Source organism: Triticum aestivum, chromosome 5B, assembly GCF_018294505.1.
Source record: "Triticum aestivum cultivar Chinese Spring chromosome 5B, IWGSC CS RefSeq v2.1, whole genome shotgun sequence".
NCBI lineage: Eukaryota > Viridiplantae > Streptophyta > Magnoliopsida > Poales > Poaceae > Triticum > Triticum aestivum.
This window is the reverse complement of record NC_057807.1, coordinates 443,650,435-443,677,684: the sequence shown is the minus strand read 5'-3', so window position 1 is coordinate 443,677,684 and position 27,250 is coordinate 443,650,435. Positions and strand designations below refer to the sequence as shown.

Below are 27,250 nucleotides of genomic sequence, written 5' to 3'. Positions count from 1 at the left end.
TATGTTTGTAGGCCCCTGGCTGCAACTCTACCCCCGACATGCAATTGGGTGGCTCGTCTATTTTGTCCCAGTTGCAAGTTCATTCTCAATACGCAACTGAGTCCAAGCCGTTTTTGTCTCATTTGCAAGTCCTTCCTCGACACGCAACTAGGCTTCGAACATTTTTGTCCCAGTTGCAAGTCCTCCCTCAACACAACTAGGAGCTGACCCATATTTCTCCTATCCATCCTCGACATGCAAACGGATGCCCGCAACAAAGACTACAATACGGGACGGGAGAAGGGTTGTCGGCTAGTAGCATTTTCACATTTAAGAAAATATTCATGATTTTTAAAGAACTATGTTTTTTCAAATTCGTGTTTAATAAAAATCATGATCTTTTCCAAATCAATGGACTTCTTTTAGTTTGATGATAATTTTTGTCTTTGCTAAAAAAATTGAGTATGTGAACTATTTTAAATTTGCAAATTCCTTTCTAATTAGCGAACAATTTTTAAATTTGCAAGTTTTATTATACAGTAACTTTCAAGTATACTTAATAAGCAGCCTTTCTTCTTTTTAGGGGAATAGTCAGTAGTTCTTATCGTGATGTGTTTTGACAAGATCAATCTACTGTAGCTCATATTACACAGTAACCTAAAACTATCTTGTTTGGATTATGGTGTGCGAGTTGTGTTGCTTTGCGAGCTGTCGTCTTCTATGTGTGCAACCTCAGCAACCAAATACCACTTGCGGCCCACATCCCAGTGCGGAGGGACTGGCCCAAGCACACTCGTCCGCTATTGTGATTTTTTTGACAAACAAACAAGAGACAATACGTGGGATGATGTCATACTTAGATGTGACATAACTATCAAAAAAATTGTCTGTGTTTTGGGAAAGTGATACTGTTTCAGAAAATATTCAAAATTTTAAAGAATTAATTGCATTTTTAAAACTTTTTGAGTTTTTTAAATTGTTTGTGTTTTCAAAAATGTTTACAACTACAAATATTGTTCACATTTTTATAAAAATAGTCTGCATCTATAAATTGTTCACAATTTTTTAATAAATGTACAAAAAGGTTTCAAATCTGACGATGTAGTGAGTTCCTAAATATTCATGCTGATTAATTATCACAAACATCCATTTGTTCTAGTGGCTAGAAGACACGCGTTAAGTAGTTGAAGCTTGGGAGTTCGATTCCTTCTTAACTGATGACAACACACTTAGGATTTCTTTTTCCTGTGTGCTACAAACCAACAAGCTCCGGAAACTTGGCTGGACAACCATCAAACAAGAAATAAACGAATCAGCTGCAGAAAGTTGTCAATGAAAGAGCCCCAAACAAAATCTCACATCATGTTAGATGTGAGATATTATGTCACATCTAAATGTGGCATAGACATACCCTATTTGTACATGTTTACTATCTGAAGAACAGTCCAAGATTAAGCCAAGACTGTGCTATACACTAATCAGTTTGCCTAGTTTTTTTTTTTGAAATGACACAAAAGATCTGTCTTTTTATTAATTAAGAAGAAGATAATTGACCAGTTAATCATGAAAACCGTGCGAAAACCGATACAAGTAAGGCGAAGCCCTCTCGAAATCAGGACACACCCAGAGCCACGTCCACACTCGCCAATAACATGACAAACACAATAAAACACACCTCAAGTGAACTACTCGCAAAATAAGAAATAACAGAGACATAAACACATTCTTAAGACTAGCATCTTGTAGCGGCAGCGCGGGTTTTAGGCCTATCAGTAGCGCGGGCAGGAGCGCTACTGATAAAGCACTACAGCTAATGCTTAGCAATAGCGCGCCTTGATCCACGCTACTACTAAATTGACTCAGTATTAGCGCTTCTTCAGAACAACGCTACTGGTAATTAGTAGTAGCGGTTCTCCTTTCCCGGGCTACTACTATTATTTAGTATTTTATTTCTTTTTTATTTCATGTTGTATTCATACACCTTTACACAAGTTTTCATACAACAGGAATTTAGAGATTGTTTTTACATCATAATGAGTTATTACATCACGGGGTGAAAGAACTGTGGACTAGTTTCAAGTGGATGTCCATCCAATTGAAACTAATCCGCGGTTCTTTCACCCAATGATATAATAATATCATCATCATCATCATATCATTAACAACTTATCATCATAATACATCATTGTCATATAACACCTCCTCAAGATCATTGTTTTCATCAATGACATCACATAGCAAATTGGTCACTAGTCTTAATCACAAGTACTCCTCATTATCAACTCTAACACATTACCACATAATAAACATATTGTACCTCATAGGACCTACTACATTCGATTAAGACCTACTACATTTTCTAAGGTAAAATAGCAAAAAACAAGATAGCCCCTGACTCTCCATTATGGAGAATGGAGATTAGCCTGTCTCCAATTCTTGCCTTTCGCTGAATGTTACTTCCAAGAACCTCCTTGTGAATGTCCAAACATTTCTTTCATTCTTTGATGAACATATGTTCACGGGTTTTAGAAATCCGATATGCACAGGTGAGCTCCCTAGATTAACCTGGAAGTATGTTCAGAACTGAGAGGCGACCATTTAGAGACATCAGATGAGGCACACAATCCATCGGGAGTTTCTGTTGAAAAACATAATAACTTCGTAGTTAGCAATGATGTACTAGTTTTAGAAGTATGCAAAAGATGCACGGATGTCGTAATAGTAAAAAATCTTACCAGGGTATCTCCAGAGAAGTTACCATGGTTCAACACATGCACTAGTGGCACGTATTCACCATAATTTGGAGGAGTTCGATAATAGTTATTGTAATTCTCAAGAAGAGTACAAAATGCGATCAGATGATTTTTCTCCTTATACGTTAATTCGGTGCCATCGGTGTAGTGGGTTTTATCTACCATCTTCCGCACAGTCTTTGAAGAATCAAAATAAGCTGTCAATGGAAATAAGCTATCAACTATTTTGAAATAAACAATATAAATTAGTTAATAACTACTAGTCGTCAACCCGTGCTACTGCACGGGCTAGAACTGTTACTATTGGTTGTATGTAAAGTTTGTACAGTTAGAAATGTCATACAAAAATATAATATTTTTATATTGCTTAAAGACATGACATACAATTTTTTTTGTTAGACGTATAGACAAAAGGAGGCATATCCCTTGGAGTATTGCATGAATCGATTGGTTTTGATGTGCATTATGCTTTTCCAAAAATCAATGGATGTTACTTATATTATGAATATTTTGCAAGAAAAGGCAGAATGCACATGATGCCACTTACGATAGTAATGCAATATAGCTATCATCGATTGACGGACAATGCTTATATTATGTAGTTATAAGTATATTTTAACGAATTGAGGTTGGTCTGTGTATGATGTATTAATAATATCTTATATGATCCTGTAAATTTCAAAAAGGGAATACCTTGAAATCTGAACTTTATTAAAATTATGTGCGATCAGCAACATATACAGGCGCATATACAATTTTGTCGTTTGGTAATAAGTTGGTCCTTTATTGTATAGTTCTTGTAGTTAACTTATTTTTTTTAGTATTTTTGTTTGTTGTTTCTTTGCAAGTTTTTCCCCATTCTTGCAGGGCAAGGCCAACATAAAAGATATAGACATATTGGCTGGGTCTCCATGGGCTAGCACATTTTAATATTTGTTGAATGGAAAAGTTTATATGTATAATAAATGTCATAAGGAAAAAGTTATTATTATTTATAGTTAATAAGCACATAAATAGTGATGTTTATTTATTGCATTTTTAACATCACAGCTATTTAGAATTAATGAAATCAACAAAATTAGAGATCTGTAACTCCAATGTTTAAAATATAGTTTGTTAGTGCGATTGCATTTTTTATGTTAAATAGTTATTTAAAAAAATTATTTTCATTTTTTCTTCTTAGTCGTTCACTCTACATCAAGTATATGTGTGCAACGTGAATATGCACATGCTAGTGCTATACACTCTTTTTTGCATGGTAATAACTTTTTTTAGGCAAGCATGATAATAACTTGGGGCTCACATGTGTGATGTTGTAGAAATGTAAAGAAAGATACTAACGTACCTGCTGTACTTCGGCCCATGTGTCCAGTAAATAAAGAAAGATTCCGTGCATCTTCCTCCTACCGTTTACTCCTCCTACCACTCCCTTATCTCCCAAAAATGGACATCTTCAGCCATGGAAAAAATTGATCCAAGAATCCGCCGGGGTGCGACGCCGAGTCGACGCTAGTTCCAATCCCATGCGCGGCGCCGACTGCGCTCCTCTCTCCACTCGCCGTTCCCCCAAAATGAAACTCTCGACCCAACCACTGCCGGGGTCGTTCAATTTCTCAGAGATAAATCTGACAAAGCAACCACTATGGGATACATGAGGTGTGGTCAAATCATTTGATTTTGTTACGTATTATCTTAAGAATTGGAGACTTGCTTTGAGGGATGCCTTATTTCCCTTTTGGATCTGTGCAGATGTGCAGTGAGGTGATGTATGTGTGGTGTAGAGATGGGTGGTAGAGGAGTCGTCAGGTATATTTCGTGAGCTGAATCAGTGTGTCAATTTGTAGGATAAAACCTGTAATATGTGGTCGCTATCATACCTGTAGAGCAGACCATATTCGTCACCACTTAGGCATACATGGGAATTGGAAGAATATTCAACCGCTCCATGATTATTGACACCACACCGATTGCCATTGACAGAATTGATCTTGGCATATTTACTAAAATAATAATAAAATCTAGCTCTTGCTTGGTCGGCTGTACGACCTGAATCATCATTAATGAAATCATCCAAGTATATTTATATAGAAAATCGAAAATCTTGCCACTTTGCGCTCGATCATGCCCAAGGAAGAGATGTTGATGGATTTGTTATTTGTTATTGACAGATGTACATTCAATTATATTGCGTTCATGTCAGAGCTATGAGACAGATTAAGGCATGAGTCGTGATATTGAAATTGCGGATACTTAGTAAATTGAAGGTACACATTCATGATTCATCTAGTTATTTTTTTAATACTGACTATGCAATGCACAGACCACAGATTGTTTTACTGCTAGATCAAATTTGCAAACATAGTCATGTGTGTCCGCAGAAATACCTGATTCATCTGAAAACCGCATGAAATTCCTTTATAAGAAGGTTACATATTGTAAAATAAAAATATTGTAAGGTCTCTTGACTAAAGGATCTCCTTGTACACAATATTTCTTGCTGAATTATTTTCCTTAGATTCTTCATCTGAAATTAGAACTTTAAGTCCATCTCTACTTGTGACTCTTGATACCGCAACATAGAGTTGGCATGTGTGAACACCTGCTTTGGTAAAAATAGCCCCACATGTTTTAGAGACTGCCCTTGACTCTTATTTATCGTCATCGCAAAACAAACTGATATTGGGTACTGCCTCCTTTTCAACACAAACGGCCATTTTGAGTCACTTGGTGACATAATAATCCTTGGAATATATACCTTGTTTCCAATGTTTGTCCCTGTTATTATCTGAGCTTCTATGAACCATTTACCTAGTTGTGTTATAGTTAGTCTCGTACCATTGCATAAGCCCTCGCTTTGGTTGATATTCCGTAGCAGCATAACTGGCAGTCCAACTTTCAGCCGTATTTCGTGATCTGGTATTCCAGGGCACTTCAAGCTATTCAGGAATTCTGTTGGGTACAAATGGTCTCCATCTTCTGAATTTGACATTGCTTTGCACACTGTATCTGAACTTCGATAGGTTACCTCCTCACCTTCTATTCTACCCATTATGTAAGAATTTACCTCATCGACCATCTCATTTCTTGGACATAAGATGGCTCTCTCTTCTAAGTATATTCGGTTCATGTAGTTCGTCCATAGGTTTGGATAGGTGCTGTTGATGATTGTTTCTAATTGGTTCTCTCCTTTTTGCAGTAGTAAGTCCTCCAGTATATTTACCCATGCCTCTTCTTCTTTATTTCCAACTAATCCATCTCCAATATTTAGAATCCAGTCTGCAATATCTGCGGTCTTCTTTTGTTCTTCTGGAGTATCTGTTAGTGCAGAAACGCGCATGTTCTCAGTGAGCTTGAATTCCTCAAAGTGGTTCCATAAGTAGGAACGTTTTAAGGATGCATCTACAATGTGAGATCTTCGCCCTTTCGGTATTACTGGAAGAATTCGTCTGAAGTCACCTCCCATCACTACCGTCATCCCACCAAATGGTTTATCTGCACTACTTTCATTTGTGAACCTTAGGATGTCTCTCAAGCTCTTGTCAAATGCTTCAAAGCAATGTTTGTTCGCCATAGGTGCTTCATCCCATATAATTAAGGATGTTTTCTTTAGCAGGTCTGCAAGATAGGATCCTTGCTTGATGTCACATGTGGACTCATTAGTGATGTTTAATGGGATGTGAAATCTTGAATGTGCAGTTCTTCCCCCGGGTATAAGAAGTGCTGCTATTGCACTGGATGCTACAGCTAAAACTATTTTTCCTTGAGATCGTAGTGATGTCGTGATTGCCTTCCAAAGAAATGTTTTTCCTGTTCCACCATATCCATTGACAAATATCAATTTGCCTAGTCTGCTATTTACAGATTGAACTATTGCATCGAAAGCTTGTTTCTGTTTTGGATTTAACTTTGCAAGTAGTTCCACTTTCTCTATTTGTAGAGAATCTCTGTCATAGTTAAGCTCTTCACTTACCAACCTATTTTGCAGACCTTGTAGTGAGTTGCTATCTGGTAATGGAATTCCTTCATAATCCTTTAATGACTTTCCACCTCTCCTTAGCAACATCTCTATTTCTATAAGTGTGAGATTTTGTATTTGTTCAGGATTAAGATGAAGTTCATCGAAGTTCAAGATTTTCCTCTGACGTCGCTGAATGTCATCTGAGAGTAATTCCCATGTAGATTCCCATAGTTTCCCTGGATCTGTGACCTCACAAAAAATGAGTATTGTGCAAAAAAATTGTCGCATTTGTTGTGCAGAAGCCTAGTGTGATGCTTCCTTAATACAATCATCCCACTCTTGGTCATCATTGAGTAATCCAAGGGCATAACATGCTGATTTATAGGTTGGGTGTACAATACCATTTACTTTTCTGATGTCGTCATATGATTTACAACCTTTGACAGTATTTAGCAGAATCCTTAGGTAATATTTCTCACCACTTGCTGGATGGGCATTGTAGATCCTCTCAATAGACCGTTTCCTGCCTTTCCTTGGTTTCCATCTTTTCTCCTTTGCATGCCACGTCCACTTAGTGGGGAATTCTGCATATGTCAGATTACGGGCCTCCTCATACAATTGATTAGCGGTCATCCATTCAGTGAAAATTGTTTCCTCTATGCCAGGTCTATGTACAATTTTCTCAATATCAGTTGAGTCCGGGAACACGACAATTTTCTCACCTTGAAGATGGAATTGCAGTCTCTCTACAGAAGGCTGCCGGTGCTGAAGTTCAAATCCAAAGATACGCCAAGATGCTTCACCTGCGGATAGGTAACGTGCATCAAGGTACATTTGTATCTCATCATAGTTATTTCCTGCACCCAAAACTACAGTTGCTCTATCCTCTCCTTTATGGATGTACTTGAACAAATACTTTATGGATCTTGATTTATTACACCATTCCACGTTTATGTGGGCCTAGTACTTGACTATCAGGTCCCTGTTGTATGGAACAACATACCTGCTATCTAGTTGTACTCCATTTTTTTCTACTGTCCTGCCATTATTTCTTCTTCTGTATATTGGGAATCCTTCTTCATCGATGCTTGTTTCCTCACAGAACATCTTAGGGAAATGTTTTGAGCACTTCCCATTAATCATGCATGGTGACTTGTAGCATGTCTGGCCACATGGTCCATGCATCATGAAATTTTCAACTGCCATGTAACCTTCTGGATCAACATCCTTGTCTGGCACCTCTGCTGATATGATCTGGTCAATATTTTGGGGGCTAGGATCCCTGTCATCTGGATCCAAAAATAATAGTATATGTGCATGAGGTAGACCTCTTTTCTGGAACTCGATGGTGTAGACAACTGCAACAAAACATTATAATTTCATTAGTCATGTTTTAAGTGTGCGTAGTAATTTACAGAGGTATATGAAGATAAGGTACATAACAAACTTAGTTGTGATGATAGTTATGAATTGGCCGAAACTTTGTTGACTTACTTGCTATTGCTTTTCCAAACCGCTTCTTTTTGTATATGTCTTCTATTAGTTCATTCAACTTTATAAGGAACACTCTATTGACAATGTCTGGACGATCTTCTGGTTTTTGTCCTGGTATGAAGTCCAACATGGTCTGTATTTCAGGCCACTTTGGGTTGCATGTGAAAGTGATAAACAGATCTGGATATCCAGCCCACCGACATATGGACATTGCATCCTGGTAGTACTGCTGTTTATTCCTCGGACTTCCATTATATGATGAAGGCAATATAATTCTTTTACCTACTTGATCAGTTCTGGTATCACCATTATCAATTGCATCTTGCAGACCGCTATATAGCTCTGTTCTAAGCGTCCCTTGATGCATCCTGTACCAATTGAGCCTCCATTGCTCAACGCATGTTGCTGCGTCTATGATGAACTGAAGGAATAGTTTGCCACTCGTTTGCAAGACTACTGACTGGTTCAGTCGCTGCTGGATGCGATATGCATAATACTCCATCATGGTAACATACTTTCTCTTTCCTTCGACACCTTTTTTTCTCTAATTCTATTTCTGGTCTGAATCCATCTTCTCCGTACGGGAATAATAATGGGTATTGCATAGACATAAAGCTTGGATGTAGTTCCGAAATTCGCTGGAGTTGTTTGTCTTTGTTTTCTACTATTATATCACGTTCAACATTTTCTCCTGTCTGTTCCCCAACAATGAGTGCAGCTATTTCAGATGCAGTTGGTAGGTTGTATTGTCTTCCATCACTAGATCTTGTACCAATTAATCGCAACCTAACATTTTCAAGATCTGACTCTTGGTATCTATCCCTTGCCATACGGAATGATTTCACTAACTCATTGTGATCATCAAGCATCTGCAATAATCCAGACACAATGCCTTCATCAAGTTGTGTTTTCCTTTCCTTTGAGGTTGAAGCCTGCAGTCTGTTTCTGACCTCATTTTCTGTATCATAAATGTACAATTGAGCAAACTTTGGCCTGATAGCATTATCTCCGTTATCTTTAGACAGCAATGTGCCAATTTGATGATAGTTTTGGCCATTCAAGCGAAAAACATACGGTGCACCCCCTTTTCTGTTTATCTCGTAGTCGACCTGGCCACCCATCGAAGTAAATGCAAACATTGAATTATAGTTCCTGATATTGTCTCTGTAATTTGACGATTCTCCCTTTTCATTAGATGTTAGTAGCTGCTGAAGGTATGCAGGAGGTTTTTTCAATGGTGGCAGTTTGACTTTGCCTTCCTTGCAACAAAGTCCAAATGTTGGTCTTGATTTGTTTGTGTTATGCTTGCTTCTCTCTTGATGCCACATTATAGCATTGCAGAATGGACATACGCATGTTGGTTTTCCAAAATTTGAAATCTCACTTGGAGAGCTTTGAGATTTACCTCCTTTTTTCATCGCTTGTAACTTCTTTCTATTTGCTTGATTCAACTTGCTTATCTCTTTTCTTCTATTCAAATCGGCCTCTGCTGAGTTTCTAGAAAAATTTGATGCTTCTAAAGCATGTTCGCCAGCTGTTGTACTCAAAGCAAACTCAGTTTCACAATTTTTTTTTCTTTGAACCAACCTTGCACGCTTGTTGCTCTGATTCCCACGGACTATCTGGTTCCTCTTTCTTGGTTTTTGTTTATTTGGACCCGGTGAAATCCTGTAACAAATATATTTGGCAGTTGTTAGTCCATTATATCAGGCAAGGGCTGGCGGCCATGATTATGTCGTTAAAGGGGGCACCTTTCTTGCTCTTTGTTTATTGTAGAATGATCATTAGGTATTCCCTGAAAATAAAAGGAGTTAAACTTGATCTTCATATACCACTAAAAGGAATTTGAAGAGATAATAAATATGTGATTACCCTTTTACTCTCCTGGCAAGCTACAACGGCCGTGGATGTATATACACATGTGAATAGCCTGTAATATATTTATTTCATGATTAGTTACTTTTATAGGTACATGTATTGAGTTATTTTCTTGTTTATTAATAACTAATAATATATAATGCAAGCCAGTACCTCTCATTCTGATTGTGTAGCCTGTCTTGTTGGACATGAATATCCGACTGGTTGCCCATCATGCTTAATAACTTTGGACGCTTGTTATTTTTTGCTTGGTTTGGAGATTGACTTTGCATTGTCCTAGCTTGTCTGCGATCATTTTTTCGTCATTATAATGTAATATATTTTCATTTGTTAGTTGGACTGTAGATGTGCTAGAGGCAATAAATTGCGTCATAACATACCGGTTGTTGTCTTCCACTCTAATTTGCTGAAAATTTGATTCGGACAGTCAGGTCAATATATTCAAGGGTGCATGGAACATTGTTATAAGAATAGGATAGAAGTGTTGTAGTCAAGTTTGTACCTTGTTTTTGTCAGGTAATTTGTCTTCTTTGCCCAAGATGACCCTGCAAGTGGTATGGACTCTTAATATAAATATTTTAAATATAAACTCAAATTGGTTTTGCTGCAAGGCACTATCTGAACCCTTTACTTCAAACATGGGAAGGAAATAGCTGGCATATTGCAAGAAATCATATGTTCAACACCAATATCTGCAATAGCCATGGTGACCATTATCTATTGTACCTTTGGTCGTTTTTAGCCCCCTTTTGGATCACAGGCACATGATTATTCGACATGGTGGCCGGGGCTAGTGCTTATGGATTTGTCAGTTTCAGATCGACCCTCTGAAACAGCAGATGACTTTTGTGTCTTCTTCGCACCTAATGAAGGTTTTAGTAAAATCATAGAAGTTAATACTTATAGAAATATCATCATCGAGAGTAAGCATGAACTAATATGTTATAAAAAGTCGATCCTACCTCTTTCTTCTTTTTATTCCGTGTCTTTGGAAGCTTTGGATCGTCTTGAGACGCGGAAGCTCCGGATTGTTTATGTGTAAATCGTGTGTACACATGCCCTTATATAAAGGCAGATGTGTTCGAGTTGGACTCTACAAGTCTTGTTTATTCCGGACTGTATAATTAAATAATACTATAATACCAAGCCGTGTCCCATGGTCATGTTTAAGTCTCTTACTCCAACACGTGAACTTCTATAATAGAAACAGCCTGCTCGTTCTTTTTTATATATATTCTGGAGGCACATGATTATATTATTTTTCTAGTTTGATTAGCCAGCCGCACAAAATTTAGTTGCTTCTTTTGGTAATATTTTTAATATGTTAATTTGTCTGTGTGGCATTTTTTTTGTCCATGCGGCATTGTTACTTTTCATGCTACTACCTTTTGTTAGATCAAAATATCAGCTAAAAAATGTATATTATTCTCAATGTGTGGATGGGAAAATGTTTTAAATAAAAGTGTATTCATCTTTGACTATTGGTCATGATTGTAAACATTCATGTGAAGAAACTTTTGGAAATATGAAATCAGTGGTATGAAAAAAGCAAACTTCTAGGAGTAACTCGTCTTCACACAGAGTCAAAAAGGTAATGAAAGTACGAAATATTGGGAAACTGGCCTGTGACTTTGTTGTTTGGCCACACTTGCGGTTGCAAACATGGGTCTAAATGTAGGAATTTATGTTAAAATAAGTTGGTGCATAAGGAATGTCTGCTCTAACAATTCCCTCCTCATCTACCAAAACAACCGGAAATGTTTCAAAATAAAGTAGGCATACGGCATACAAAAAGCTCACGTCATTCTTTATCTCTAAAGACGGGATGTCCTAACTATCCAATAGCTATGCCATCCCCATTGTCCATTGAGCCTGCTCTGAGTAATCCCCCCTTTGCCGGATTATTACCAATATAATCATAAAAGACTAATCCCACATCATCCTATTGTGTCACCATCTAACCTTTGTAGGGAGCCATTTTTACACTGGACTGCAAAACCTGAGATTGGCTCTCCTCTTCTTTACACTACCCCCTCATTGAGTACAACAATATAGTGGTTACCAATTTCATACATGAGTTCAGTAAGAAACTATTTTTCCAACTGAAATTAATTAATGGTTGATAACTGTCTCAACTTGATTCATGCATGGCCAGGGAGTATATGCAGGAACATTCAGTTATATAACATGATAGAACAAATATGAAAATGTAACATAGTACTATCCGTGTCGTCAAGTATGAAAGATCCATAGTTTGTATTGTAACAATCAAATTCCAAATATTACAAATTATTTCTTCCTCCCCCGTTGTGATATGCTGTGCTTTCGCGCTTTTTTGGGGCGTTCAATTTCTCTTCTGAGTCTTCATCGTCATCAAGAACAACATACTGTCTCTTGATTCTTGTACTCCTTCGTATCACTTTGTATTCTTCTTCATCATCACCACTGCCTTTGTGTATATCATCTTCAATATCTTCTATTGGTTCCTTTTTAATGATGACACCTTTTGGAATTTTCTTCAAGTTACCCTACAGATAATAAGAGAGTTAGTCCAATTTGTTTGTCTTAAAATATGGTTTTTTGAATGAGGAACTCCATATATATTTTGAATACTTCATCATCTTTTGGAGTATCAAGTGCCATAGTTCTCTGTTCGCCAGAATCTTCATAGCGTTTCAGCTTTCTCCTACTCGTGCTTTTATTTTTGCATCTTTCATCATTATTTCTATCATGTATCTGAACAGATCGACTCTCTTCATCTGGCTCAGGTTTAGTGACACCATCTTTTGGGAAATTCTTCGACTTACTCTACAGAAGCATCACAAGATCAGTCCAGTACCATTGTGTCTAAAATATAATACATTTTGAAACAGACGATGCATAAGGGATTGCAATCTATAGATAATTAGGAATGTTGTTACTAACGCAAATATTAACTTTGAGAAATATAATAGAATGGAGGAAAATCAGTAAATATCATACCGTTTCATTGCTGTCACTCTTCATAGATGAACTACTCGTGTCCAGAAAGAATAGTCTTGAGACTGTGTAGTCTGGTCTACAACTGGTGAAATTGTAGTCTGTCAATCTAAACTGAAAAATTACAGTCTGACCACAAATCTCTTGGATTGGTTTTGGAAGCTCATCACTTTCATTACCAATTGACGCAACCATGTTTTCTGCCGACTCATGAATTAATTGTTGAGCTTCTTTTTCAAAAAGTACGCAAGATGCAGATGCTGTTGAATCACTGATTTGAAGCTTAATCTTATATCTACAAAATATGTAATGAATTAATTTAAAAATTGTTATATTAAAACTATCAAGATAGAGATCTATTAAATTCTTTACCGTGGTTTGGGTTGAGCTTTCCTATCGCATTTGGTACAATAGTAGTAATCAATTCTCTTTTCAAGTAGCTTCTTGCAATTATTTTCGCTGCATGATATGTAGTACCAACCATATCTTGTATTAACATCATTAATTACTGCTTCCACGGTAAATATCCTTCCCTGTAGAGAAAATATAAATATATTTATGCTTCTGAGTGTGAAAAAACTATTCATTATTATTGCTGGATTACGAACCTGATTTGATGAGTCTAACAGAATGCCATTTAACTCTTCTAAAGTTTTTCTATTGTAGTGCATTTGCTCTTCCAGTGTCCCTTTTAGATGGTTCTCCTCAACATGTAGTTCTTTGATAATCTTTTCCTTGGAACAAATGCTATTTGAAAACAAAAAGTTATGAGCCAGGGTAGGTAGTACTCACGTTCACATTAAAAGGGCAATATTTGTAGGAATTTCGCTTACCTGTTTTGCACATCCATAGTCTCGGGAATATCTAAATTTATAAAAACTTGAGTTGCACTATTTGACGATAGAGAATATCCTGAATAGTGGTTCAAATAATCATTTTCCTATGTAAAACCAAGCAGAGAGATGATAAAATAAGTGATTAAAATTTGAAAAAAGACATACTGCCAAATTTTCTCACTGTTGTTGATGTAATTATAATGACATTCCCTATTGACTTCACATCAATTAGATCAGCTTTATCACCCCATAATCTAACTTTGACTTCCTGGTCTCTGTCAACAAAAAGTAAAACAATTGTGAATACATGACATGAGCACCTTGGCTGCAAATATGATGTATTTTTTGGCTTACTCGATTAGAAGGAAGATATCACGGATTCTGGAGAGCCCAAGATATGTTCTAGTTTCTTCAATTGGTCCTATGTGTGTTGCAACTCCAATAACATCTGTTAGCACATGAATTTAGATGGCATTTTATACATGACATGAAAAAATATGGCATACTGTATCTAAAAAGTTCAATGATATCATACCTGAGAGATAAGTGTCAATGTTTACTCTTTGGGAGAGTTCCTCCATGCTTGAAAAGTTGAAACCATGCTTTGGAATGTCTTCATTATCTTTAATCTCCTCTATATTTGTTGTGGGTGAGAAGTTAATCATCATCTCATTTTGTACAGGTCGAAATTTTGCTGCTGCTGGAATGACTCTCACGTTTTTAATGAGGTACACATTGCCTTCTTGAATAAATGACCTTAACTTTTCGATATATGCCTTATTGATAACTCCATGCAACATTGTCCCCTTCAATTGTATTTGTAATTAGCATGTAGATTGAAGCTAAATCTTATTATCAAAATAATTCAAGCAAGGATGTAATTTCTATGAGAGAACCATTATACCTCTTCATCAATAAGCACCATGTCTAGACTAAGTATTTCACCATTACTGATCAATATGGAATCCCATAGTCTCGACACTCTTGCCTTGATTGTTAATTCCTTTCCTCTACTGGAAGTATTGATCTGACAAAAGGTTTTGTATGCCATGAAAGACTTCGTCATTGAATTGCAACATCGAAGAGATAGTTAGGATTACCTATGAGGATGCTTATGTGATCGATACTTGTACATGTGAGTTATTTGTCCAAACCTGGGTGATTAGAGCAGATCAGAAAGGACGGCGGCCTGTTCGTGTTCGTGACGGAAGCGAGGGAAGGTGCTCTCCGTTGTTGGCGATGAGAGATGTTGTAGAAGCTGTTCTCCGCAGCGTGAAGCCGGAGACGCGTGCGAGAAGAATTACGATCTATGGGATGGCCTCACGTCAAGCATATAACCTGGAGAACGAAAAACACCTGATGTGTACGTGATGTATATATTCACAAATATATATATATACACAGCCATGCATGTGTTTGTGTTGCCAAAGACACCACGTTTGGGTGTCCTTTTCTTTTTGGACAATTAAAGTACGATATGCGACCATTGTTGGGAATAAAAATAGAAGGCCAACATTTTTTTCTACAGTTTTTTGCCCAGGATGAACGTGAGAGACATGAATGGACATGTGTGAAGGGGAGGATGCCTCGTGTATAACTAATCGCAAATTCGTTTTTTTCCCCTGATTTAAGGGAAACGGGAGAGAGTCCAACTGGAGGAAGAGTCCAAGTGAAGGAAGACTCGTGTACGTGGGATAGGAGAACGGACGGTCAATCTTCTTTAATTTCACGGTTAAACGTGGTGTCTCGTATGGTGCCTCCAATTAGTAAATATAAGATATAGGATATAAGATATAAGATGTTTGAGAAACTCACATAGCGGTACAATCGGAAGCGTATCAACAAGGACCCAAATGTCCATATTGTCTTGCTCGATGTCAGGATCACCAAGATCCATGGTGACAATCATACCCTCATAAAAACCATACATTTTGCAAAGTGCTTCCCAATTTTGGCAACCAAAATGGGTTACGCTCTGAGCATTGCACAGATTTACTACAAAATCCATATCATGATGGGTCCTTAGGTGTATTTTCTTTGTTTTGAAATTTTCATGGTCTTCAAAACCCATCATCTCCAAGACATAGCGTCTTGCATGGCATGGGATAAGCTAGTCGAATTGTAAAATATGAAAATTAGACGTTGAAATAGTTGAAGTCATGCTTAATTATGAAAAAACACTTGTCGTTGTTGCGTACCGTTTCACAATCGAAGGTCTCCTCGAGCTTAATGATGAAGCGCCGATCTTCGTCCAGCTGAACGAACCTGTCGCACATACCTCGATCGTCGTGGCACCAGCTACACTCCCCTGGGAGACTGTCGTCGTCCGAGTATGACATTTCCTACGTTCATAATTCAAAGATTAAACTTGTACATATTCTAGCACAAGTCATGCCAGAATTCACGAAAAAATCCGGCATGACCTTTGCTAAAAAAGGACATATCGAGCGCCTGGAATTTGCCGGAACGGAAATTAATCAACACTCCGGCAAAACATAGGCCACTCGGAGATGTAAACTGAACATGAACGGCCACTTGGGCAACCACATATCCTATTTGAGCAACAACACAAGATATACAAGGATATTTGGCTAGTCTCACCTCGATGTCGGAGGGGGGCGGTGACTGGGATGACGGCGGGGATGTCGGAGGGGGTCGGTGACGGGGACGACGGTGGTCACCTGAAAACATATAAGTTATCACTAATACATCCCGAATAATTGCTTAAACTAAAAAATAACAACAAATATGCCATGTTCAACTAGTTTTATTAATTCAACTAGTTCTACTAAATATAAACTTACTATAAATAGAAAAAAAAACTAGTTCTTTCTAAAAATAAAGTAGTTCAACTAGTTATATTAATTATCTTACTAAAAATACATTAGCTCTATTAATTCAACTAGTTCAACTAGTTTATTAATTTACTCACTAAACTAGTTCAACTACAACTAAAATAGTTCAACTACAACTACTATTAATCATACTGCCCTAGTTAACTAGTACCATCACTACTAGTAATTAACATCTACTACTATTAAAACTCTAGTACTAACTAAGCAACATCTAGTACTAGCTATGAACCCTAAATTAACATCTACTACTATTAAATCTAGTACTAACTAGTGGCAGGGGGAGGGGGCGACTGAGAGGTAGCTAGGGGCGGTGACGTCGAGGGCGGTGGGAGGAGGGCTGCCGGCGGAGGAGGGAGGAGGGGCGGCCGCAGGCGGAAGGAGGAGGGCGGCGGCGGAGGAGGGAGGGGCGGCCACAGGCGGAGGAAGGATGTGCAAGGAGGAAGGAGGAGGGACGGAAGGAGGGGAGTACCTCGGCGGCGGACGGACGAAGGCGGCGGCGGCGACGCACGACGGTTATCGGCACGCGGGCGAGAGTGAGAGTGTGAGTGAGAGAGAGGGTCGGTCGTGCGCGTGGGGATAAGGTAGGGATAGTTGTAGCGCGTTTTCCAAAACGCGCTACAGCTAATCTGAATAGCAGTAGCGCTTTGCATATAAACCGCTACTGCTAAGTGTAACTATACAAAAAATACGTCAATGCAAAAAACATTGGCCATCAATGATCTTTTTGTGTACAATCTGAATTGTCAATATGAGTCCTCTCCGGTAGGAACCGGAGAGGACTCATATTGCGGCCATAGATTCAGTGAAGACCAACTGGTTGTGGTAGTTTCAGAAATAACATATTTAAGGTGGTAAACACCCTGTTCACGGAGCGAGGCGGGACTAAACTTGTGGGTTGATCTTAGCAGTAGCGGTTTTCGTAGAAGCGCGTTGCTGCTAACTTCTATAGCAGTAGCGCTGTTCAGTATAGTGCGCTACTGCTATAACTAGCGTGGAGGCGAGGTCATGGCAATTATAGCAGTAGCGAGGTTTGTGGTGGACGCGCTACTGCTATTTTCCTTTCAGCAGCGCGTTTTGAGATCACGCGTTGCTGCTAAATAGCAGTAGCGTTGTATTTTGAGGAGCGCTGCTGGTAAAATTCTATGTATAGGCTTTTCCCTAGTAGTGGGTTGTCACAATTCCCAGGTTAGCATCCATCGCCTGGTTGACATTCTTGACCTTCCACTAACTGACAAGGAGACCTTTGATCGGCTCGCCCTATAGCCAAAATGCGGCCTTTTTAAACATCCACACATCATCACAGCTAGAAGTAACAATGCTGAAGTCATCGATCACCTCGCCAATGCACGGAGACCATTTTGTGGTGACATGAGGGCGAATGTCGGCATAACACCGAGCATGACCGCGTGAGTGTGAACCACACACATTAGTTTATCCTTCCATCCTTCTGACCATAAATGGTTGAATCCGGTGACGACAGCGACTGGGCGTCGTTTTCTTCCTGAAGGCATTGCTGTTGAAGAACCTCATGACATGATTGGTGTGGATATGGTCATCTCTACTCCTAATGTCTCAGTTGGTAGGTCGCGTTTCGGGTTTTCTTTTCTTCCCACCTCATCCGGTCTTTTTTGGTACTTCTTTGGTACTTGCTCCCACCTCCCGCTCAGCCGAGACGGTTTATTTTCGTACTCCCTCCCACCTCCCAGGTAGTTCCCTCCACGCAAAAAAAATCGAACCAACCAATCTCTACTCCTAATGGAGCACTTGGTAGTCTTCGCCGGTCAATTTTCGTCCCACCACTTTCGTCCGGGTTTTTTTCGTAGGTTAACCGTCGTAGATTTTTTTCGTCGCCTCCCCCATTTCATCGGTTTATTTTCACTTCACCCTCTCACACAACGAAAAAAACTGAACGGATCAGAACTTTCCATACTGACGCAAATTATTTAGTAATGTCTTTATGTAAAAGAATCAATCACAATCAATCTCTAAAGATCAAATCTAAATTAATTAATCTTCATAACGTTTGTTTCCTTTCGAATCACGTCCATAACTTTCCTTCCGTGTTTGGGCAGAAACTGTTTGGTAGCAGAGATTAGGAAGCTTCCTATGAGTGTAGTAATAGGAAGTATTATTTTTCTTGATGATTCGTTTCCATGCATGATGATAGTAAATTATGCCAACATTCACCACTATTTATCAACGTCATCAATCGTATCTATTTCTACCAGTTTTAAGGGAATCTGCTCGCTATGTCTTTTTTAAGGAGATCCGCTCGCTAAGTCGTCGTCGCATGTTATTTTCACAAACAATCTCTACTCCTAATGGAGCAGTTGGTAGCCTCGTACGGTTTATTTTTGTCCTCCTCCCACCTCCCCTGGGTTTTTTCATCCTCCCTCCCACCTCCCAATTCCGTTGGTTTTTTCGTCGGTTTTTACTCGCCCCCTCCCACCTCCCAATTTCGTCCGGTTTTTATTTGTCCCACCTCCCACCACCCCCTCGTACTGGTTCTTTTTCTCTCCACTCTTTCGTTGAAAACCAATAATTTCCTAACATACAAAAGATCACGAATCTATCTTTCCTTACCCGAACCAATCGCGCCCTACATCAGTGCATTTCTTTATTAAAAAAACTAACACGTAAATCTTAACGCATTGCAAACAAATCCCGTTATGGACCTAATTAATTTATTATGGAATCTATACGTGGTCGCATTGGTTCTTTTTCTCTCCACTCTTTCGTTGCAAACCACTAATTTCCTAACATACAAAAGATCACGAATCTATCTTTCCTTACCCGAATCAATCGATCCCTACATCAGTGCATTTCTTTATTAAGAAAACTAACACGTAAATCTTAACGCATTGTAAAGAAATCCCGTTATGGACCTAATTAATTTATTATGGAATCTGTACGTGGTCGCATGTCTCCCCTCGTGAAAAAATCGCATCCATCTCCCGTTAAAAAGGAAAAGAGAACATGAACGATCAATCCCACACCCTGCATCTCAGTAGCAAAAAATCGCCCCCGCCTCTGCTACTGCGCCTCGCCGTGTGCCCGGCTCGACCCATGCCTCGCCTGCATGGCTGGACGCCGCCGTCTCCACCGCCACGTACAAGAAAACGGTGGGCAGAACCATCCATTCAAATCGCACACCCCCACCCTCCTCCGCAATCCCTAGCCCCGCATCACCCTATCGCTTTCTTGCCTCTCTTTCCCCTCGATGTAGATGGTGCCGAGCGGCAACCTCGAGCACCGGCAGTGCTGCCCTCTCTATCTTCACTGCGTCGAGAGATGGGCCGAGGCTATCGTCGGTTCGCCGCCCATGATTGGGCCGCCTCCGGTTGTCGCGCACCACCGGCTCCACCTAACGTGCCCGACCCTCTCCGCTTTCGACCTTCCGGTGACCACATCCCTCCGCGCCTCCATCCATCATCCACAAGGCCACTCCCTGCACCCACCCTCCTAAATTCTCCATACCGGCGGACAATCACCAAAGATCCAAGTTGGCCCGATATCAATTTTCTTACATGCTTTCTTATCAGTTGGTGATGGGAATGGGTTCCAATTTCTCTCTCTGACTGTGGATTCGTAGGCAAGAAGCGCTTCTACATGCATCCTCCTGTCGGTCCCTAAAGTACCAAGGTAAATGGTTGATGTTGCGTTTGTCTAGGATGATATATGTTGGCTCCGTTCCGGTTCATCCGAGTAGTTTGGTGACTAATTTACTGATAATTTAATTATATTCATTAAATGAGTCGGGTGTATCGTCGTGCATTTATCTTGCCAGTAATGTTCTGTGATGCTCTGATGCACTTTGGGAATTGGTTATCTTGTCTTCAGTGCAGAACATTTGTTTATTAATGCATGAGAAGAATCCTTATTACTACCTTGAACCTGTTTTATAATCCATATTGTTATGCACTAGCGCGTGTGCGTGTGAAATAGATGGATTATGGTCCCGTACCCAATAAGATGGATATTTGTGTGTGTTAGAGAGAGAGAGAGAGAGGGTGTTAGGAGCTAGGGTTCTGGCTCCTCTGGGCCGTAGGAAGTAGGGGAAAGAGGGAGCTGGGCGTGGCGATGAGCGGCCGCGCCGACGGTTGGGCGCCGTCGCGGAAGAGGAGGGAGATGGCGGCGGCTAGGGTTAGAGGCGGCTAGGGTTCCGGTTCCTCTGGGAGCCGGGCAATAGAGATAATGATCTTCTTATTGCTTGATCTGAAAAGAGTCTTACAACTTATATTTATAACCTAGATAACTTGCGCATGAATTAATCCTAAGATAACTTGTGGGCTAAGATTGCCCGGTGGGCCTCTACGGCCGTAACACTTCTCCCCGCCTGCACAAACAGCTCGTCCTCGAGCTGTAAGGTGGGGAAGCGCTTGCGGACTCCTCGAGACGATCAACCAGCGTCAAACACCTTCTCAACAGCTGGGGCGGTCAGGTCGGCGGCGACGGCGTCCTCCGGAATGTAGTCTGCAACCTTCAGGTAGAAGAGTCGCGGGCAGGCATGTCCGGGCGTGTAGGGCTCGTCGCAGTTGAAGCACAACCCTTGGCGGCGACGCTCGAGTAGCTCGGCTGAGGTGAGCCGGTGGAACGGGCGTCCCGCGGTCGCGGCGAGGGGTGCCGCAGAAGCCTGCGCAGGCCGACCCTGCGCGGAATCCGGCCCGGGTAGCGACCCAGCGGTCCGGGACGGTGATTCCTGCTGGATGGCCACCGCGCGGCGCTCGAATGCGCGGGCATAGTACATGGCCGACTGGAGATCCTGGGGTCCGCGAAGCTCCACGTCGACGCGAATGTGATCCGGAAGGCCGCCGATGAAGAGCTCAGCCCGCTGCAGGGCCGTCACACCTGGCGCGTGACACGCCAAGGCCTGGAAGCGGTCGGCGAAATCCTGCACCGTGGAGGTGAAAGGCAGGCGGCCCAACTCGGCCAATCGGCTCCCGCGTAATGGCGGTCCGAAGCGAAGAAGGCACAGCTCGCGGAAGCGCTCCCACGGGGGCATGCCGCCCTCGTCCTGCTCGAGGGCGTAGTACCATGTCTGGGCGGCCTCGCGGAGATGGTAGGAAGCCAGCCAAGTGCGCTCCGACGCGGGTGTGCGCTGCCCGCGGAAGAACTGGTCACACTGATTGAGCCAGTTAAGCGGGTCGTCCGAGCCATCATAAGTGGCGAAGTCGAGCTTGGCGAACCGGGGCGGCTGCTGGTTTGGCGCGCCATGGCCCACTGCCTCGGCGGTGCGGAGAGCTGATGACGGTGCTCGGTCCATGGTGGGAAGGCCGGCGTAGTTCCCCGTGGCGCCCGACGCCTCAGGCTGCAACTGGGAACCCGACGGTGCCGGTGGAGGGGCCATCCCGTGGAGCCAGCCTGGAAGTGGAGACGGTGACGACGGAAAGTGGACCTCCTGGATCGGAAGTCCGCTCGGTGCGGACCGGCCCAGGCTAGGGCTGGGCGGGGGCGGTGGTGGCACATGCACGGTGGCCGCAGGGAGGGACGGCGCGGTCCAGGCCGGCCACTGCGGGCCCTGGGTGGCGGCTGGCGGTGCGGGTGGCGCCGCGAGTGCCGGCGGCGGGCACTGGGGCGCGGACGGGGCGGCCCAGATCGGCCACTGCGGGCCCTGGGCGGCGGCTGGCGGCGCGGGTGGCGCCGCGAGTGTCGGTGCCGGCCACTGTGGCCAAGGCGGCGTCGAGGCCGCCGGAGGGAGAAGCGCCGGGTAGCCTCCGGTGATGGCCCCCGGTACTGAGTACCAATGCAGCGCCTGCTGACCCGCGGCCACGGCTGGATGGAGTGGTGGAGGTGCCCCGTGCGGACTTGCCAGGTAGAGGTGGATGCCCTGGACCGCGGCGACGAGGTCGTTGAGCACGCCGGCCATGGCCTCCGGTGTGAACTGCTGCGGCTGAGGGGGAGGTGACGGCGGCGGCGTGTGTTGGACGGGAGCTGGTGGCCGCCCGTGTCCCGGCGCGGTGCCGGGTGCCGGGAGGGTTGGCGCCGAGAGCGACGCCGTGGCGCCCGCCGAGAGCGAGGCCGTGACGCCCGGCGCGGAAGCGGCGGCGGTGCTGGAGTTGGCGGCAGCGGCGGTGGTGGAGTTGACGGGCAGCGGCCGTGGTGGCGGTAATGGCGGAATTGGAGGCGGCGAAGACATGGTCGAAACCCGGTTACCTGATACCAAGGTGTTAGGAGCTAGGGTTCTGGCTCCTCTGGGCCATAGGAAGTAGGGGAAAGAGGGAGCTGGGCGTGGCGATGAGCGGCCGCGCCGGCGGTTGGGCGCCGTCGCGGAAGAGGAGGGAGATGGCGGCGGCTAGGGTTAGAGGCGGCTAGGGTTCCGGCTCCTCTGAGAGCCGGGCAATAGAGATAATGATCTTCTTATTGCTTGATCTGAAAAGAGTCTTACAACTTATATTTATAACCTAGATAACTTGCGCACGAATTAATCCTAAGATAACTTGTGGGCTAAGATTGCCCGGTGGGCCTCTACGGCCGTAACAGAGGGAGAGGGGGAGAGAGAGTGAGGAGGAGGGAGGGAGAGAGTGTGTGTGAGAATTTGATGGTAAAAAGGTCGTCAATGTCACTTGATATGTATGAGAATATTAAATGTAATATTAACATAATTGATATTGAACTCTTAAAGTTGCAACGCACGAGTGTTCTTCTAGTTGATGTAGTTTGCCTACTATGGATTTGATCGCTCTGATTTTTTTTTTCATCACCTACGCATAGTTTTGGTCTTATATGACTTTGCTATTTGCTGGCGTGTTCTTGTGTGCGTGTGTTGGTATTGGTTGTGTGCATCTTAGCTATGCAGAGGCCGGGTGTGCTCACTATGTTTATATCCTCTTGATGCCTCATTTTGAGCCAATAAAATTTACCATTTGTCGAAAAAAAAGTTTACCCTTCCATCCGGCCACCAGAGCACGGATTCGGTTCAGGATAAACTGAAGGTGGGCATGTCAGATCCTATTGATGGTGATAGGCATCACCAGGTATTTCATGGAGAAACCAAACCCGGCATTACCGAAGCTTTGAAGTACATCGTCGAGTTTGATGTCGTCGCACGTAATTGGCGAGGCAGTGGACTTCAGCAAGTTGGCATGTAGGCCTGAAGCATCCCCAAAGGCTGCGAGGATGTTGAGGATCATGTAAATCTCCTCGCGCACCGGGTTGGCGAAAATGACGGTGTCGTCAACATAGAGGCTCACCCGTAATATGATGTCGCCATTGACGGTGTCGGCAGCAGGCCATTGGCCGTTGCCGCCTGAATAATGTGATGCAGCAGCAGCACCCCATTGCTTTGGTATTGCACAAGCGTTTGATGTTTTTTTCCATAAAAAAATACATAAGGTCGTGAAAGGACCGGTGGCCCATTTTGCATCCCTCTCAAAATCTGAAGTCAGACGAGCATAGAGCCATAGACACGGTGCCTCCTTGGACGTTCGATAAATCCATGCACAAAAGACGCCTTGGCACTGCCGACACGGACATGACGATGAGCTGGCCCGACCTGCCAGCGGACCTCGTGGCGGCGATCGCCGGCAGGATCAGCGAGCACGCCGACCTGGCGCGCTTCCGCTGCGTGTGCCCGTCCTGGCGCTCGGCTTGCCGCCGCTCCTGCTGCCTTCCGAAATGACTTCCCGATACGAGACCCGCGTCTGGTCACTCGCCGACGACACCATCGCCAACATCCCCGCGCCGGCCGCTCGCGGGAACAACTTCCTCTTCGCTTCAGCGCGAGGCTGGCTGGACGCTGGCCGTGACCAGCGACTTCTCGGCCACGCTGCTGCACCTCTTCACCGGCGCCTCGGCCGGCCTACCGACGCTGCCACCCTCGCTCTGCTTTGAATTCATCATCCGCGACATGGCGTGGGATGGGATCGGTCGCCGCACGGCATCATGATCGGGATCGAGCGGTCGGCGCCGATGACCAGGCAGTCCTGTGCGCCAACTTCTGCCGGCCGGGCGACGGGTCGTGGAGCCCGGTGGAGTGCTCGGAGCTGGACCAAGTCAGCAGCATCACCTACTGCGACGGCGTGTTCTACCTCTTCGACGGCGTGTTCTACCAAGTCCACGCTCGTCGTGTCGTTCGCCGATTTCCTCGTGATCGTCAGGACGCACCTCCTGCACCCCGGCGAATCGGTCGGCTCGAGGGAGCTCTTCAAGGCCTTCCGCTGGGAGCCTGGGACCGCCGCCGCCGGAACCGCACGGGGTGGGCCGAGGTCGACGACATCGGCGACCGCGCCGTGTTCGTGGACGGCTTCTGCGTCGGGGCCAACGGGGTACGGAGGAACTGCATGTACGTGGCGAGCTCGTACCAGGACGGGAGTTACACCAAGGGAAGGTACATCGTCTCCGTGCTCGACCTCGCCGGCCTCACCACCGAGCGTCTCTCCCTCGGGAACTTGGGCAACTGCCGGTGCCGTCCATTCTGCCATTGGCCTTCCTGGATTCATGCCCAATCTGCACTGATCCAAATCCAACAACGCACGCGCATTGAGGTTGCAGGAAATAGAAGCTGTTGGTTCGGATCCGTATTTGGATGATAGAAATGATCGAATATTAATTGGTGCTACTAACATGTTCATGTTTGCTACTAGTATATGAGGAATCCAAGATTAAGCTAAGATTGTGCCTTGCAGGAATGCAAATAAGCGTTATGTGGGTCATGGCAGGAAAGAACAAGTAACATTAAGGATGTCCAGAAAAAAAGTCCTACCAGGTTTTGATTGTCATTAGATAAAAGGGACAATTACATTCGAGCTCCTAGTTGTGTCATACTCGTCTGATTTGCCCCTAAATTCTAAAAACCCTCCTTTGTGTCCAAGCTTATTCCCTCCTCTTATGTTTTTGTCCTTTGACCGTTTGACCATCATTTTGAAAACTTCATAATGAATTCATACCAACTTAGAAAATGCAAATAAGATATCAAAATCAAAAAAAAACATCACTATAAGTGCATGTCATTTGTATTCTTGAAAAAAAGTGTTGAAAAGTCCGCATCTCAGTTTGACCTCATATGATGTCAGCATGAACAGTAAAATCCGAAAATATTGAAAACAAATTCAAAAAAAATCTAATTTTTTTGGTAGCAAACATTGACAAATGTTTTGAGTGATTACCAAATTTCATCAGGGAATCACATTCATGGAAGTCATGGCAAAAAAACAAAATTGATGCTCCAAAACATAAGCATTTTGTTCGCTAGATGAGTAGCATACGGCCCCCATGTTATTCCGTGCAACTGTACCCGCCCAGCTCTGCCCCGTTTCCGACAGAAAGGTTGCATCAGTGTTCAGTTTCTACATGCAAATCAGTGTAAGAAGCCAAGGGAATGGCACTTTGGATTGGACTGAAACCATTGTCGAGGCTATACATGGGACTGATCATTATTGAAACAGATAATGCAGTGATGGCGAATGTGCTGAGAGGAAACGATATCTACCGATCGGAATGGTTTTGGTTAGTCAGTGAGATAAAGGAAGCAATGCTGGCATTCGTCTCTGTTCAAATCAAGTCAGTCAAGAGACAGCAGAATAGCCTAGCACATGAACTACCTGCAAGAGCAAGACGCCTAGTGGACTGCAGGTTGACCGTGGACGTGCCGGTAGCGCTACGCCCACTGATGCTATCTGAATACACAAAGTGATGTAGTTTTGTGGAGTTTGGGTAGTCATCCTAAAAAAAACATTTTGGAGTGCTGATTTTTTTGCCACGACTTTCACAAATGTCATTCCCTAATGAAACTTTATAAGAGCTCAAACCATTCATCAATGTTTGCCACAAAAATGATTCAGATTTTCTTTTTTTGCATTTTTATCACTTTTTGGGATTTTTCTATTCATCTTGAGGTCATATGAGCTCAAATTGAGATGGAGACTTTCCAGCACTTTTGTCATGAATGCAAATGATATGCACATATATGTGTTGTTTTTATGAACATTTTGATATCTTATTTGCATTTGGGTTAGTATCAATTTGTTATGAAGTTTTCAAAATGACGATCAAATAGTCGAACGGCAAAAGCATAAGAAGAGCAAACGAGCATGGACAGAAAGAATGTTTTTTTTTAATTTGGGGACAAATCAAACGGGTGTGATACAACTAGGGGCTCAAATGTAATTGTCCCTAGATTGAACTCCTCGACTGTGTTTCACACAAAACGTGGGTCTTTGGCTCTTAATAAGTCTTTAGCTAACACTGATAAGGGCATATCCAAGGCAAAAGAAAAACCATAGGAAAATAGGGGAAAAATAAAGAAAGCAAAGAAAACTCGACCAGCAAATAGCGGAAACCGAATAAAAAACAACAGAGAAAAAAACAGGCCCAAACTATGAAGAAACAAATAAGCGTGCCTTTTCTATTCCGCGCTTATAAAGTCGGTTACTTCGCTAATCGTAGGCAGCGCACATCTCTGCTTTGAACAGTCGCGACAAATGGGCCGGCCCATATAATGCGAGAGACAGAACACTCGGCGATCAGAGATCGGTTCACCGGTTTGACAGAGGACCGGTTAACGACAACTGTTTTATCAGA

General features: G+C 42.8%; 2 protein-coding genes and 1 long non-coding RNA gene across 5 annotated transcripts; 1 reads left to right on the top strand and 2 right to left on the bottom strand.

The window, feature by feature from the left end:
* Positions 1-6,857: 6,857 nt before the first annotated feature.
* LOC123114856 (uncharacterized) lies at positions 6,858-10,918 on the bottom strand. Its single transcript, XM_044536243.1, has 11 exons — positions 10,789-10,918; positions 10,565-10,607; positions 10,443-10,468; positions 10,216-10,347; positions 10,057-10,114; positions 9,936-9,979; positions 8,682-9,852; positions 8,185-8,332; positions 7,902-8,048; positions 7,099-7,493; positions 6,858-6,932 (listed from the first exon to the last, which is right to left on the bottom strand). Exons 1-11 carry the CDS (start codon positions 10,839-10,841, stop codon positions 6,858-6,860), a joined length of 2,292 nt encoding a protein of 763 aa, XP_044392178.1. The 5' UTR covers positions 10,842-10,918.
* Positions 10,919-12,210: 1,292 nt separating this feature from the next.
* On the bottom strand, positions 12,211-15,173 carry LOC123112351 (replication factor A protein 1-like). 3 transcript variants are annotated; one of them, XM_044533312.1, is made up of 11 exons: positions 15,032-15,173; positions 14,782-14,904; positions 14,413-14,683; positions 14,232-14,325; positions 14,043-14,152; positions 13,875-13,953; positions 13,650-13,788; positions 13,414-13,574; positions 13,045-13,336; positions 12,676-12,870; positions 12,211-12,590 (listed from the first exon to the last, which is right to left on the bottom strand). In XM_044533312.1, exons 2-11 carry the CDS (start codon positions 14,800-14,802, stop codon positions 12,345-12,347), a joined length of 1,608 nt encoding a protein of 535 aa, XP_044389247.1. In that variant the 5' UTR covers positions 14,803-14,904; positions 15,032-15,173; the 3' UTR covers positions 12,211-12,344. The 3 variants fall into 3 exon arrangements, with proteins under 3 accessions (XP_044389247.1, XP_044389246.1, XP_044389245.1); XM_044533311.1 differs by having other exon boundaries at positions 14,782-14,934; positions 15,032-15,163; XM_044533310.1 differs by having other exon boundaries at positions 14,782-15,049.
* On the top strand, positions 14,318-15,402 carry LOC123112353 (uncharacterized). Its single transcript, XR_006455390.1, has 2 exons — positions 14,318-14,605; positions 15,049-15,402. It is a non-coding gene; the product is annotated as an uncharacterized lncRNA (long non-coding RNA).
* The last annotated feature ends 11,848 nt before the right edge of the window (positions 15,403-27,250 follow it).

Excerpts from the sequence above, each read along its gene's own strand:
- LOC123114856 (XM_044536243.1), bottom strand. The coding sequence starts at position 10,841 with ATGTCGAATAATCATGTGCCTGTGATCCAAAAGGGGGCTAAAAACGAC. Across the intron at positions 8,333-8,681 it reads AAGTATGTTACCATGATGGA|TGGCCTGAAATACAGACCAT; the intron begins GTATTATGCATA and ends TGCAACCCAAAG. Across the intron at positions 6,933-7,098 it reads CATATGACGACATCAGAAAA|ATCCAGGGAAACTATGGGAA; the intron begins GTAAATGGTATT and ends GTGAGGTCACAG.
- LOC123112351 (XM_044533310.1), bottom strand. The coding sequence starts at position 14,943 with ATGACGAAGTCTTTCATGGCATACAAAACCTTTTGTCAGATCAATACT. Across the intron at positions 14,326-14,412 it reads CATTGACACTTATCTCTCAG|ATGTTATTGGAGTTGCAACA; the intron begins GTATGATATCAT and ends ATGTGCTAACAG. Across the intron at positions 14,153-14,231 it reads GATATCTTCCTTCTAATCGA|AGACCAGGAAGTCAAAGTTA; the intron begins GTAAGCCAAAAA and ends TTTTGTTGACAG.